Source organism: Xenopus laevis, chromosome 8S, assembly GCF_017654675.1.
Source record: "Xenopus laevis strain J_2021 chromosome 8S, Xenopus_laevis_v10.1, whole genome shotgun sequence".
Lineage (NCBI taxonomy): Eukaryota > Metazoa > Chordata > Amphibia > Anura > Pipidae > Xenopus > Xenopus laevis.
In genome coordinates this window covers 19,361,042-19,376,861 of record NC_054386.1, presented here as the reverse complement: position 1 = coordinate 19,376,861, position 15,820 = coordinate 19,361,042, and the positions used below count along the sequence as shown (strand labels likewise).

General features: G+C 39.2%; 1 protein-coding gene across 2 annotated transcripts in view; it reads right to left on the bottom strand.

Annotated features, from left to right (window-relative positions):
• The window catches only part of atg2b.S (autophagy related 2B S homeolog), a 53,014-nt gene that overhangs the window by 6,597 nt on the left and 30,597 nt on the right, over positions 1-15,820 (bottom strand). For both annotated transcript variants that reach the window (XM_018232394.2, XM_018232393.2), the window contains exons 23-34: positions 15,183-15,263; positions 14,990-15,096; positions 13,808-13,900; positions 12,952-13,022; positions 12,679-12,746; positions 11,293-11,463; positions 10,513-10,654; positions 8,691-8,893; positions 7,444-7,673; positions 6,994-7,102; positions 5,239-5,433; positions 3,304-3,405 (exon numbers count right to left, since the gene is read on the bottom strand). In XM_018232394.2, the coding sequence (XP_018087883.1) occupies positions 3,304-3,405; positions 5,239-5,433; positions 6,994-7,102; positions 7,444-7,673; positions 8,691-8,893; positions 10,513-10,654; positions 11,293-11,463; positions 12,679-12,746; positions 12,952-13,022; positions 13,808-13,900; positions 14,990-15,096; positions 15,183-15,263 (1,572 nt within the window). The remainder of the gene's footprint in view (positions 1-3,303; positions 3,406-5,238; positions 5,434-6,993; positions 7,103-7,443; positions 7,674-8,690; positions 8,894-10,512; positions 10,655-11,292; positions 11,464-12,678; positions 12,747-12,951; positions 13,023-13,807; positions 13,901-14,989; positions 15,097-15,182; positions 15,264-15,820) is intronic.

Sequence of the window (15,820 nt, the reverse complement as noted above, 5' to 3'; positions counted from 1 at the left end):
TAATTCAGCAATTGCTTAGGAACTAAAGGTGGCCATAGACGCAAAGATCCGCTCGTTTGGCAACATCGCCAAACGAGCGGATCTTTCCCTGATATGCCATTAACAAGCATGGCTATATCGGGGGTAATCTGATTGTTCGGCCGTATGGCCGAATGATCCAATTACGATGCGCAATTGGCTCCGGCGCGATCGGTCTGGTCAAAATCAACCCTGACCGATCGACCAAACGACCGATCTCTGCCGGACGAAAGATGTCGGCACGCTCCACACACGATCCGAAAATCGTTCGAATCGTACGATAGGATCTGTGTGTCTATGGCCAGCTTAAAAGGTGTTGATTCTTTTTTTAAGCAAGACAAAGGGGCAGATTTTTTAAGGGTCGAAGTGAAAATTCGAATTCAAATTAAAATTTTCGAATTTTTCTTTTTGGTCAAAACTCTCAAATTTATATTGTGAATTATCCAAACTCGTTACGAGTTTTAATTCGAATTTCGAGATTTATCATACTCTGGCCTTTTAAGAACTCAAATCGAGTAAGGATGGGCGAATTTTTTTGCCTTGTTTCGCCTGGGAAATGACGTCCATAGTTTGGCGTTGTGTGTCAAAAAAAATTTCGCTGTGCGCCAAATTTTGTGATGCCCATAGATTTGGGCATCGGCGACATTTCACTGGCATCCCTAAATTTGAGTATTGGACTATTCACCACCAAAAACCTGCCTTATTACTGTATAAGTCAATGGGATCAATTTTAAAAAAAATGTATTCGAAATTCGACCCTTAATAAATGTGCCTCAAAAAGTCTAAAAATTGACATGACCAGAAATGCTGAAAAATGAGAGAGTTAAGTTCATCTGTCATAGTAGCTGATGCTATAGCGCTGATTATTAAACTTGGATGCAGACTGCACTGTTTTATGAAGGGACATTCATAAAGCAGCAACATATTCCACATTATAGTATAATAAATGGGTGCATACACTGAACATACAAAGTACATACAAAAACTATTGATACAAGAGTTTAAAAAAATGATAATTTAATAAAAAAAAACAATCAATTGTTAATTAGCCTTATACTCTATTGTTAGTTTTCTTAGTTTAAGTAACTGACAGCAGTCCAGAGCATGGCTCTTAAATCTGGAGAAAAGAAAACAAGGATCTATAGGGGTCATTTTTGGAGACGCAGATATTTACTGTTAAAGGAATGTGGTTGCAAAAGCCCACAATATAATAGAGCTCATTTATGAGCACAGCACAAAGCCACAGGACATGGACACAGTTGTTGCATGCATTGATGCCATGAATGATTTGCAAATATAACTTAACACACTTACTAAATATATGAAAACAGAGTGGATTTTCCTTGATTTTATTTTGTCAAAGATAAAAGCTTTATACATTGTCTTAAACTTTGAATAATTCATAAACTAGAAATAAAATGTGTGTACTGTTACTACTTTGCAAAATGTAGTGGGTATCTGGAAACTAATTATAAGAAGTAATATGTTGAGTTAAATATATTCTCATACAGTGGAATGCAAATGTATGTGTGTGCAAATGTATTTATCTGGAGAGAGTTAGTACCAGTGCACCACATTCCCCCTATTCACTCCCACAAAGCCTGAAATAAAGTGGATAAACATGCAAATGGCTGATTAAATATAGGAATGTTTATAGATTTAGCTTTATGGAAGGCGTTTTTTGGTAGTGAAATGAGACAACTACAATAAATATAATATTGTGTATTTTGATTAATACATCAAGGATATCTGACGTGTAGCCCTACAGCTTCTCATTGTAATCCCCCACCCGCTGTCATCTCAAACTCTGATCCTAGATTTATAAATAAGGGCAAATTTACTAAAGGGAAAAGTGGCAGACGCTAGCGTCAATTCACCAGAAATCCCACCCACTGGGACATCGTCAATTCACTAGGGATGCACCGAATCCACTTCGTGAAAGATTCGGCCGAACCGAATCCTAATTTGCATATGCAAATTAGAGGCAGGAAAAGAAAATATGTTTTACTTCCTTGTTTTGAGACGAAAAGTCACGTGATTTCCCTTCCCACACCTAATTTACATATGCAAATTAGGATTTGGTTTCGGTTCGGCTACACACAAGGATCCAAATCCTGCGGGAAAAGGCCGAATCCCAAACTGATGCACCTGGATTCGGTGCATCCCTTCAATTCACTAACATGCGTAGAGGACAATTTGCTAGCGAACAAAATCGTCAATATCGTTCTTTTGCACTCTTTCGCCAGGAGACTTTTCGCTCTGGCGAACGGTCGTTACTTTGCAAATTCACTCATATGCAAATTTTACTGAACGTTACCTCTTTCGCCAGAGTTTACTTCGCCACCTCAGACCAGACGAACTGATAAAACAAAGCTGCATCTTCCTCAATCTTATGTAAGTGACATCATACCCGGAAATGTATTAAAGTTGTAAAAAACGCTGGTGACTTTTCTTTTTTTAAAGCGGGATTGCCTTCGAAAGTTCAAACTATTAAAGACTTGTGTGTGAACAATTTTTTTTTAACTAATTTGAGGGGCATGCCAGATTTATATAAGGGTGGGCTCATGTGTTGGGCATTAGAGGATCTCTTCTGTCTTTATTATGGCTTATTGGACGTTTGTTTTAAAAAGTGGCCACTTCAAACACTTGCACCAACATTACTAATAAAGAAGTCCATATGACTTTTAGGTACCTGCCCTATTCAAATTAACTAGGCAGAAATGAACGCAAGCAAAAATTCGCTATGAAATGCTCTCACTGCCGAAGTAACACTAGCGAAATTTCGCCAGCTTATAGCTGCCGAGAGAAAACAACTTTGTTGTGGTCACGAATTTGTACCTGGCGAAGAGTGTTACAAAGCAGTCGCTGGTGAAAATTTGCCCGTTAGTAAATTTGCCCCATAGTGTTGTGCCATTGTAAGACCACTGAGTTGTCTCTAGAACTAAACAATCAATTAACTATATTTGTATGGAAGGCTAGTTTTATGGCAGTGAACAAAAGGGCATTTTCCAGAGATGAGACAACTACAAAGAAACTAATATTATGTATTTTGATTAATACATAATAATTAAGGATATCTGATGTGCAGCCCTCAAGCTTCTCATTGTAATCCCCTTGGATGGAGACCTCAGCTCTTTTTTTGCATTAGAGTCATCTCAAACGCTGGTCCTAGATTTATAAATAGTGTTGTGCCCTTCTAAGACCATTTTGCTGTCTGTAGAACTTAACAACCAATGAAGTTTATTTTTAATGGTTAAGCACTTGTAAGTAAATAACTTTACTGACCTGGTCAATGTTAAGTCGAAGCGGCATTAAGGTCACTCTCAGGCAACATTCTTGCGGGGACTGACCAGTCTCAGGACGCACATGTAAGGCTTTGATGGTTAACTGCAAGAGTTAAGAATTTTATTTAACAAGGCATGCATCATAAAGCTGTAAGAGTTTGAGTCACTAGAATTAAAGTAGCTACTGTAAACATTACTAAACAGAATGCGAGAGAACAAATGAAACATTCTTGTCATTTTAGACCATTTCCTAAGCTATACGTCTCACAGCTGCCTAGAGGTTATAACTAGAAACGTGACAACCAAGAAATGATGGTGAAGTCGCTAATTTGGTTAAATTACAGCTGTGATGTGCTGCTATTCATAGGTTTCATAGGAAACTATGGACTTAAGGAAGGCACACATTACAAGATCAGGTCATTTGCTGACATAGCAGATCTTCATCTGATCTGGTCTCCAACTACCCCAGGCATTAAAACACAGACGTGGTCCTCACTTGTTGGGTTTTTCTATCCTACTTGATAAAAAAAATGGATGATTTCTGCCCAGATGCCCGTTAGGCTGACCATTGGGAGGACCCCTTTCAATAAGTTGCCAACTTAGCATAAAACATCCAAATCAACAGCGATTAAAGGGGTTGTAATCTTTGAGTTAACTTTTACTATGATATAGAGCAGGGATCCCCAACCTTTTGAACCCGTGAGCAACATTCAGAAGTAAAAGGAGTTGGGGAGCAACACTTGCATGACAAATGTTCTTGGGGTGCCAATTAAGTGCTGTGATTGGCTATTTTTAGCCCCTATCTGGACTGCCAACCTACACCGAGGCTCTGTTTGGCAGTGCATACAACCAAAACTTGCCTCCAAGCCTGGAATTCAAAAATAAGCACCTGCTTTGAGGCCACTGGGAGCAACATCCAAGGGGTTGGAGAGCAACATGTTGCTCACGAGCTACTGGTTGGGGATCACTGATATAGAGAGTAATATTCAAATACAATTAGCAATTGGTTTTTATTTTATATTGTTTGTGTTTTTAGAGCTTTTCATTCAGCAACCGATTCAGGAGTCTGGTTGCTATGGTCCAATTTACCCTAGCAACCATACACTTATTTGACTATAGCCTGTGATATCAATAGTGGATTGGCTGAATAAAAAGATGATTAATAAAAAGTAGGGAAGCACTGAATACAGGATTCGGTTGGGGATTCGCCAGGATTCTGCCTTTTTCAGCAGGATTCGGATTCAACCGAACCGAATCCTAATTTGCATATGTAAATTATGGGCGGGGAGGGAAATTGCGTGACTTTTTGGCACAAAACAAGGAAGTAAAAATGTTTTCTCCTTCCCAACTCTAATTTGCATATGCAAATTAGGATTTAATTTTGGTTCGGTATCCGGCTGAAATCTTTCGCGAAGGATTCGGGGGTTCGGCCGAATCCAAAATGGTGGATTCAGTGCATTCCTAATAAAAAGTACCAATAGCAATAGATTTGTAGCCTCATAGAGCATTTGTTTTTAGATGGGGTCAGTGACCCCCCATTTAAAAGCTGGAAAGAGTCAGAATAAAAAGGCGAATAATTAAAAAGCTTTTAAAAATAAATAAACAAGTTGCTTGGAATTGGCCATTCTATAACATACTAAAAGGTAACTTAAAGTTGAACCACCCCTTTAATCACCTGTGTATGGCATCCCATAGATTTTATGGTGGCAGGTTTCATTTTAATGGTTTACTGGCAACACATGGCAGGATCAAAGCACCTACTCGACTTAAAAGGGTTAACTGGAGTATATACTAAGAAGCAGCTTGGGTAAAAGGTTTACAAGATTATCCAGCAATAGCTAATGCTAAATTCACTCTGCACAGTATGATGTTGCACATAACCATGTAGTCTGTCCATATCCGTTTGGCAGATACAGCCATGCCCTTCATGCCTTACCATATTGGAATGTGCTTTCCTTGGCATTTCTTTACTGCTGTATAAATGAAGGAATTTGTTCATTTGAGACGAGGCCAGGCGGTCCCTAATCTCTAAATCCTGCACGATGAAGACCTGACGTGATACTGGCTGCTCCATCGATGGCGATTCTACAGTGGATGCATTCTGAGGGTATACTTCATGCTGAAACTTAACCTGTGTCCAGAGAAATTTCCAGTCAAACAGTGTAAATTACAGACAGTTTAATTCCATATGCATTTATGTCTCTATAACTCTTCAGTAGTAATACCTAGTGAGATTTACCCTTCCTCTTCGCTAATTAGTGAACTGAAGAATTAATGCTGAACCAACTAATGCTCAGTCTCGGCAGAGGGGCTGAATGAATGTATTTCACAGAGCTAATAAAAGGGTAACCAAACATATTTTGTGGCATAAGATGCAAAAATAGTAGCTGATTTAACCTCTTTTCATAGAAAAACAATCTGAGTAGATTAGCGAAATGCATGGTCTGTCCCACCCAAAAATGTTCTGACTGCCAGAGTAAGTCCATTTGTTATACTAAAGGAATGGGATCCTTATCTGGAAACCTGTTAGCCATAAAACTCAGAATTAAGTAAAGGTCTTCTCCAATAGACTCCATTTTATCCAAATAATCCATTTTTTAAAAAAAATTATTTCCTTTTTCTCTGTAGTAATAAAAGGGTCAATTTAACTTGATCCTAACGAATATATAATTAATCCTAATGGCTATAAAAATATATGGTTGCCAGATAATTTTATCACAAATGGAATAATATAAAATGTATGGACTGCAGGGCTGATCAATTCTTAATAGGGATGCACCGAATCTAGGATTCTGTTCGGGATTCCCATAATTTGCATATGCAAATTAGGATTCGGATTCGGTTCGGTTGAATCCGAATCCTGCTGAAAAAGGCAGCAGGATTCGTATTCAGCCGAATCCTTCTGCCCGGCCGAACTGAATCTTAATTTGCATATGCAAATTAGGGGCGGGGGGAGGGAAATCACGTGCCTTTTTGTCACAAAACAAAAGTAGTAAAGAATGTTTTCCCCTTCCCACCCCTAATTTGCATATGCAAATTAGGATTCGGCCGAATCTTTTGGATTCGGGGGTTCGGCCAAATCCAAAATAGTGGATTCGGTGCATCCCCAGTTATTAGCCCAGTAGTTGCATTGCTTGCCGTTGAAATTAAGTCATTGCCATGAGCATTATGCTACTAAACAAATAAGACATCCAAAATGAGTACTGAGTAACAAAAATAATAATAAAAAAAAAAGCAATAAATATCATTCCTTATAGTAACAAAAGAGTAAACATATTGCAGTGTCCCAGGAATGAACTGGTCAATTTTTTTCAAGGTGGAATCCTAAGATACGGGCAAATCTAAAGCTGGTTACAAAGATAAAGTTGTGTGAATCGAATATTTGTATGATTTTTGGACAGTGTGTGGAGTGTCCCAACTTTTTTTGTACCATGACAATCACACAGGTTAGAATGCAACACTGTTGCTTACCTTATACGTATTTTAATTTTTCAATGTGCTGTTACAACTAGTAATTAGTACTATTATTCTTGTACCAAAATGTTTATTCAAGGTCATTTTCCATAGAATTGCCCCTGTGCTTGTTCTCATTACATTTGTCATACTTATTTTCTACTAACAGACTAAGTACAAGCTGTTCAGGCTGAGCATAGGGGTAGATAGAGCGGCCTTGCCCAAAAATGCATCTTACCTTAGTAAACTGTATTTCCATCAAAAGCTCTTGATTTCTCCCCCTTCCACCACGCACCAAGTTGTTTCCACGCCTAGTGGGGGTATGTGATGGAGAGCTATGGGGACTCCTTTGAGAAAGGTTGAGAAAACATTATAATAAAAATAGGCAAAATACAACACGCATCGACCAATGTAACAGCAGGTGCATTTTGCTCATATCCAATAGGCCACAACAGCTAATCAAATATTTGATTCCAAAGAGCAGAACAGCAGTAATTGCTGCCTGACGATTGTCTGCTATGAATCAGACATCAAGCTTTGGGAGGGCTCCTGCCCCAATATCAACCCAAGCCCTGCCCACTACCCACAAACCAAACCCCTATGCGCTAAAAGCTAATATGAGAGAATGTCTATTTTATCTGTGAATGATAACTGTGATCTGAAGGACACTTACATATTACACACTTACATATAATGTTTAGCAGGTGATAGTGGTGGTAAAGCACTGCCAAAATCTTTGCCGCCATAAAGATGCCAAACAAGTGAAACTTCTTTCACCACATAACGTACAACTGGCACAGGAAAGTGCAACGGGGCTTTACTGGTATCCATTTTTTGCAGAGGCAGGCTAAAGTGATTCTCTTTAATTAATATGATATCATCAACAAGTTTCTTCACAGAGGGTTCTTCGTCCTTTTCCTTAAAAAAAATAAACATTTTGGGTCAAAATGTTAAAATAACAATACTAATTAAGAGTTGTAAAATTTCATCTGGGCCTTTAATCATTGTAATGTTTAGCAAGCACTACATTTTTAAAGGAGAAGGAAAGGTTAAAACTAAGTAAGCCTTATCAGAAAGGTCTATGTAAATACACCAGTAAACCCTCAAAGTAGTGCTGCTCTGAGTCAAAAGAAACACTGCTTTTCTTTCCTTCTATTGTGTACACATGGGCATCTGTATCAGACTTCCTGCCTTCAGCTTAAACCTCCTTGCCCCGGGCTTGAGCATGCTCAGTTTGCTCCTCTTCCCCCCGCCCCTTCTCTGATGTAATCTGAGCCCAGAGCTATGAGTGAGCAGGAAGAGACTCAAGTGATGTCACACCAAGTTAATATGGCAGCTGCTATCCTAAACAAACAGAATTCTACAGAATAAATATAGCATTCTAGCTTGCACTATTGAAGCTAATCTATTGACAATAAAATGCCTCTGTAGCTTTCCTTCTCCTTTAGAGATTTATTGTGATGTAGTCATATATCTTCTGCTTAGAAATACAGTATCCTCTGTCCTATAAACTACACTGTTTGTAAAATATATGCTGTAGAGCACCTCCAACTGATTAAAAGAAGGATTTGGCCATTTCTTTTAGATGCTACATTCAAAAGCTGTTAAAGATTGAGCCTAATATGGTACACCTTTGCAGCTTTCAGAAACTAATTCACTTCAAGCAAGGGTAAGTAAGAATTTGTGTGCAAATTACTGAGAGAAGCTGAGGGACCTGTTACTAACTGTAGGGTGACTCCTGAAATATGAGGTGAGTTGACATGCATAAACTATAAATGAAGAATGTTGCAAATATGAAATTCCACTTCCTGCATTCGACTGAAGTCTACAAAATGTATTTGTAAATAATAAGAAGCAGGATTTCACACCATGGTTATACTGGCTATCTGTGTATATTGCTTTTTATCCAAAGCAGGAATTCTAAAGTTTACTTACTGAAACAGAACTTTTTGGAGCATACAGGATGCAGAAGTCATCACTTTCTGAGGGAAAATCCAGCATGGCTTCACTAAGAAGGTGGGGAGTTGTGGGAGGAAACATGGGACTCGATTCTTCAGAGACATTTCCACTTTCATCGGGGAAGAGGAAGAGATCTGAGCATGGAGGTTCCTGGGTCTCATATCTGCCTTCAGAAATTCCTGGGTAAAATAAATACTGCTTAAATTATATGCAATTATATATCTTGTACTTTTTTCTCTGTACTTCTCTCACATGACTTATTTCTTTCCAATTTCTTTTTGCTAAGGCAATATTTTGAGGGGAAGGGGTGGTGCACAAAGAATCAAACATCACCTTATCTAATGGGTTTACTGATATTTCTACAAAATAATAACCCCAGCACATCAATAAACTAATTGGACCCAATAGCAAGACTGATGGGCCTCCAGCACAGGGCACAATCGACCTCTACAACAATGATCACCATGCCACTGAGCTTAAAGAGGGAATTAAGGGGGTTAACAAGCTCAATCAAGCAAAAAGTTTCATGCTTGGCAGTAGTCTCCATTTTTTACCTCAACTTTACCCATAATGCCATACAGAGCACAAAACATGAAGCCTACATCACTCAATGGGCAACACATTATATTATAACATTCCTATGTATGTAATTAATTATTATGATATAATGTATTGCTCATATATTTATTGCGAATTGTAATGAGATGTTGTATAGAGTTTATGTTTTGGGCAAGGATGCACCAAATGCACTATTTTGGATTCAGCTGAACCTCCCGAATTCTTTTCGAAAAAATTCAGCCAAATACCGAACCGAATCTTAATTTGCATATGCAAATTAGGGGAGGGAAGGGGAAACCATTTTTTACTTCCTTGTTTTGAGACAAAAAGTCACACGATTTCCCTCCCTGCCCCTAATTTGCATAATGAAATTAGGATTCAGATTCGGCCGAATCTGAATCCTGTTGAAGAAGGGCGAATCCCGAACCGAATGCTGGATTCAGTGCATCCCTAAGTATGGCTTTATGGGTAAAGGTGCGTCTGTAGTTATAATCTACACTGTTCACTTACATGTATGCTTGTAGAAAGGAGAACATGTACCTAATTTATGCAGGAATTGTGTGAATTTGCTGGAGGAGAGCAGACACTGTTTCATTTATAATTGTAGTCTGAACCAACAGTTCAAGAGATAGTAAAGGACGGAAAGATGCTGCTTTCAATAACAATTACATATAACTTTTCAGTCATTGAAAATGATTACAAATCATGTAAACATTAAATAGGCTGGTTTTGCTTCCAATAAGGATTAATTATATCTTAGTTGGGATCAAGTACAAGCTACTGTTTTATTATTACAGAGAAAAGGGAAAGTATTTTCAAAAACTTGGATTATTTGAATAAAATGGAGTCTATATGAGATGGCCTTTCCATAACTCAGAGCTTTCTGGATAACAGGTTTCCGGATAATGGATTCCATACCTATATTCTATTTCAACTACTGACAAAGAGCTACAAAACACCTCCAGACGAGGTGGCAGCTCCAGGGTTCCCTCAGTTCTCCTCGTCAATAGGTGTAGGGTACTTGCCCCCACCTCCCTGTGTTGTGCCCAGTGATGCTCGAAGTCTTGGAAAAACTATGCATTAAAGGGAAACAACATGGTGACTGTTCTCAAAATTGCATCTTGCTCATTTGCACTTGTGGCTGAAAATACCCCTACACAGATTGGCCAGAGCATTAATTAAACAAACATCAAATATAAATATTTATGTCACATGACATCTGCTATATCACAAAACTTACCATTCAGCTGTGGCTTTGAAGGGCAAACAGTATGGTTAAGATCTGTATCTTCCATGGCATCACTCATCAGATCACTTAATATCTGCTGCTCTGCCTCAGCCAGGACTGGGCCTTGTATATTTGATTGAGATACTGGATCAGCCTGGAATAATTCAAATGAAAAATGGCAAAAAATAAAATTTCTCATATAATGGTCAAATTGAAAATTCGAATGTCGAATTTGAGGTTTTTTTTAAGGCCAAAACTGTCAAATTCGACTAGGGAATTACTCAAATTTGATTTGAGCTATTTTAAAAATTTAAAAAAATTCGGCCGAATACTGAACCGAATCCGAACCCTAATTTGCATATGCAAAGGTGGGGTGGGAAGGGGAAAACATTTTTTACATCCTTGTTTTCTGACAATAAGTCACGCGATTTCCCTCCCCGCCCCTAATTTGCATATGCAAATTAGGATTCGTATTCGGTTCGGCCTGGCAGAAGGATTCGGCCAAATCTGAATCCTGCTGAAAAAGGCTGAATCCCGAACCAAATCCTGGATTTGGTGCATCCCTACTTCCAATAAGGATTAATTATATCTTAGTTGGGATCAAGTACAAGCTACTGTTTTATTATTACAGAGATAAAGGAAATCATTTTTTAAAATTTGGATTATTTGGATAAAATGGAGTCTATGGGAGACAGCCATTCCGTAATTCGGAGCTTTCTGGATATCGGGTTTCCGGAAAGGGATCCTATACCTGCTATTTAAAAATATATATTTTTAGCCAACATTTCGTACCATTTTGCTTTTCTTGTGTGCGCCAGGTGAGGTTTCAGTGTGAGAGGGTGGGTGGAGGTCTCCATAGCTAGCAAGGTACTGGATAAGGTTCATAAGCGCGGCGCAGGAATCAGAGCAAGTCCGGATATGGATGACATCACTAGAACAGTGCATCTCAAAACGTGGCTTTGACTGGTTGACAGAAAAAATGACATCAAGTAATAAATGCACAGACTTATTTAGTTTTCCTTCTGTACCATCATGGTCTTTGTTCCCTTATCTGAAAAAAAAAAATCACAACCCACTACAGCGATTCTTGTGTTCCCAACTGATGCACCATGCAATCTATATTTTAATTTTAAATTCAGGGTATCTGCTACCTTTCATTTTTCCAAGATCTCACGGTGACTCATAGGGCAGATTTATCAAGGGTCGGAGTGAAAATTCGAATTTTCGAATTCAGAACAATTCACATGAAAAATGGCAAACAAATTTCCGGACGTTAGTGAATTTGCCCCAAGGAATCAATACCCACTACTATTCATCCTACTAGTTCCCTACTGACAAAGGGGCAAATTCACTAAGATTCGTAGTTGCGCCAGGCGCAACTTCGCCGCACTTCGCTACACTTCGCCAGGCGTAGTTTCGCCAGCGCTCCGCAAATTCACTAAAATCCGAAGTTGCGCACAGGGGTAGCGAAAGGTTGCGAAGTCGCGCTAGCGTTGATTCGCTAAGCAAAGCGAAGTTACGCTAGCGATGGTTAATTTGCATACGGCGCCAAATTCAAATTTCAATGGAGGAATACGTACAAGCACTACAAATGCCTGGGAAACCTTCAAAACATCAAATAAAATGTTTATTTTGCCCTACACATGTGCCCACTGTATAGTTAAGTTGCCATGAGTTAGGAAATGTAGGGGGGAAGGAGGGGAGCCCCAAAAAAATGTTCGCTCTTTTTCAGCCTATCACCCATAATATAGAAAACACGCCAGCGTTTTTTGGGACTTAGAAAAACTTTGAACTTTTTTTGAAGCAATCCCTATCTACTCTATTGCGCTTCGCCTGGTCTGAGGTGGCGAAGGAAGTTTAGCGTAAAAGGTAGCGTTCAGTACACTACGCGCGTTAGTGAATTTGCCTAGTTACATCCGTAGCGAAAATTCGCCTGGCGTAAGGGTGCAAAGTAACACTAGCGAATTTACGCCAGCGTTCGTTAGTGAATTTGCAAAGTAACGAAAATGCCCAACGCTAGCGAATTGACGCTAGCGTTCGGCGCTTCGTGAATTTGCCCCAAAGCCTCTATATACGAGTGGGTGCCATTCTGCTGATCTCAGGTCACAATCCGCCCAGGTGAATTAGATGTATCTGTTTTTGCTGTAAGCAATACAAACACAGGTATAAAAAGCTCACCTTTTCTCCAGTCTTCACGGACAAGATAGTCAGTTCTAGAATGCCCATGTCTAGAACACGGACATAATCTGGAATGTAGCACAAGAACATTAAATAAAGAGAAGCCAATAAAAAGAAAGCCATTCTTATATAAGACACCAAGGGGATTCTACCAGGTTATTTTGAACAAGAATAAAAAGAAAAATGGAAAATACAAGATTATAGATTACACTGTCAAATATCATATCATTTCGAGACAGTCTTGATTTTCTATGTTTTTTTCCATATATTTACCCCTGTTTAAATTGACTGCAACAGCATTACATTTGTCCGACAAATGCAGCGCTGCCTCCTCCATGATGATTCTGAAAGCAATATTAAAACAAAATCAACAAAAATTTATATAGTAATATAACCTTAAGCATGCAATTACAATAAAGACCGGTATAATTTATATTATTAAAGGGGTTGTTCACCTTTGAGATAACCTTTAATATGATGCAGAGAGTGATATTATAAGACAATTTGCAATTGGTTTTAATGTTTCATTATTTGTGGTTTTTGAGTGATATTATAAGACAATTTGCAATTGGTTTTAATGTTTCATTATTTGTGGTTTTTGAGTTATTTAGCTTTTTATTCAGCAGCTCTTCAATTTGCATCGTAACCAATCTGGTAACTAGGGTGCAAATTAACCTAGCAACCATGCATTGATTTGAATAAGAGACTCGAATATGAATAGGAGAGGGCCTGAATAGAAGGATCAGTAATAAAAAGTATCAATAACAATACATTTGTAGCCTTACAGAGCATTTGTTTTTTAGAAGGGGGTCAGCGACTCCATTTGAAAGCTGCAAAGAGTCAGAAGAAAAAGGCAAATAACCAGTGGCGTAACTACCGGGGGAGCAGGTGGTGCAACTGGGCCACGGCCTGCCCCCACCTAGTTCCGTTACTGCAAATAACTATACAACTATAAAAAATAAATAATAAAAACCAATTGAAAAGTTGCTTAGAATTGGCCATTCTATAACATAATAAAAGTTACCTTAAAGGCGAACCACCCCAACACAATAGCTCACATTGTACCTATGTTCATAACAGACAACATTTCACAGGGCCAATAAAACAGAAGAATAACATGTTATATTACCGCAGGCTTGAGGAGGATTTATCCAAAGCAACACTACAAGAAATGCTGAAGGTTTCCACAGTCAAGAGAGCCCTCAAAGGCAGGTAGAGAGGCCTAAAATGCAATACACAGGTTGCTTACAGGGATCATGTTTTACATTCTTATTTATTTTAAACATGCATGTTTTATCTAGCTAAATAGGCTAGCAGTGTTGCAGTTACAGCAATATTATCACTAATATAAATTAATCTACTTAAAAGAGAAGGAAAGGCTACAATAAAGTAAGCTTTATCAGAAAGGTCTATATGCATACACTAGTAAACCCTCAAAGTAATGCTGCTCTGAGTCTTTCAAAAAGAAACACAGCATTTCTTTCCTTCTATTGTGTACACATGGGCTTCTGCATCAGACTTCCTGTTTTCAGCATACACCTCCAGGGCTAGGGCTTGAGCATGCCCAGTTTGCTCCTCTATACCCCCATATAATCCCCTCCCTGCTGTAACCTGAGCCCAGAGTTATGAGTGAGCAGGGAGAGACTAATATGGCAGTTGCTATCCTAAACAAACAGAGAGAGCTTCTTTCCTTCTATTGTGTACACATGGGCTTCTGTATCAGACTTCATGTTTTCATCTTAAACCTCCAGGGCTAGGGCTTGAGCATGCCCAGTTTGCTCCTCTATACCCCCATAATACCCTCCCTGCTGTAACCTGAGCCCCGAGTTATGAGTGAGCTGGGAGAGACTAATATGGCAGTTGCTATCCTAAACAAACAGAGAGAGCTTCTAGAGCCGTTTACTCGGGTATGGTAAGGGCAGGGCACATGGGCAGATTCAGGGAGATTTAGTCTTCTTGTGGCGACAATCTCCCTGAACTGCCTTCCGCCTGCTAAAATGAAACATCGCCTGTGGCAATGCACTCGCGGCGCTTCGATTTCCGAAGTCGCTTTTCTCATTATAGCCGGCGGAAGGCAGAAGGAAGGCAGTTCAGGGAGATTGTCGCCCCGAAGAAGAGGCGATTAGTCGCCAGGCGACTAAATCTCCCAAAAACTGCCCGTGCCCTGCCCTAAAGCATTCTACAGAATAAATACAGAATTCTAACTTGCACTACTGTGGCTAATCTATTAGCAGTAAACTGCTTCAGTAGCTTTCCTTCTCCTTTAAGAGGACGTGTTTGCAGGACATTCGTGACAATAGATGGAAGGTACCTGTGATCAAGAGCACAACTCCATAGGTGAACATGAAATGTGGTTATGGAAGCTGGTGGGTTATAACCCAAAACTGGTTCATCCAGAATATTCAAAAACTGCAATATCTGAAAATGAAAGTCACAAAACTAAAATTTTCAGACTAAACCGTCAGGGACAAAAATCTGGAAATGAATTATTCTTTAAAAATCACCTGCTCATGCCAGGTTACTTCAGAAGGTAGAACTCTGTGCTGAAGTGTCGCACCTCGCACTCCAACAGCAACAAGGAACTCCTGAAATAGGAAATTATCATTATTTAAAAAAATATTAATATTGAACACATGTAGGCTTGGGTACACTGAGCAAAATTAAAAGGCATACCTCTGGAAAACACAGAAAGCAAAGCAAAAGGATAAAAAAGAAGACTCGAAGATTACTGAAGAAGAAGATGGCAAATGCCCCTAACTCTTTACTTACCCTTTGTTGCAGATTTAGGGCATCAGAGTTCACGACAGCCATCTTCTTCTTCAGTAATCTTTGGGTCTTCTTCTTCGGCAATTTCCTTTGACAAAAAACCGAAGACTGCTCCAGCTGCGCATGCGCAGATAAAGAGCTTACTTTCCGATAAAGACCGAAGAGAAGAAGATGGCTGCCGCAAACTCCTATGCCGTGAATCTGCGTAAAAAGTTAGGGGCATTTGCCCGTGGTAGCAGCTAGGCTGGGGGGGAGGAGGGAGGTCTATGTAGGGTAGGGGTTGGGTTTTTTTAATAAGGGGTTTATTTCTCCTTTAATATTTTTCACAACTATTATCGGCTGCTGATCTATCACATTTTTCCTCACTCAGCACATT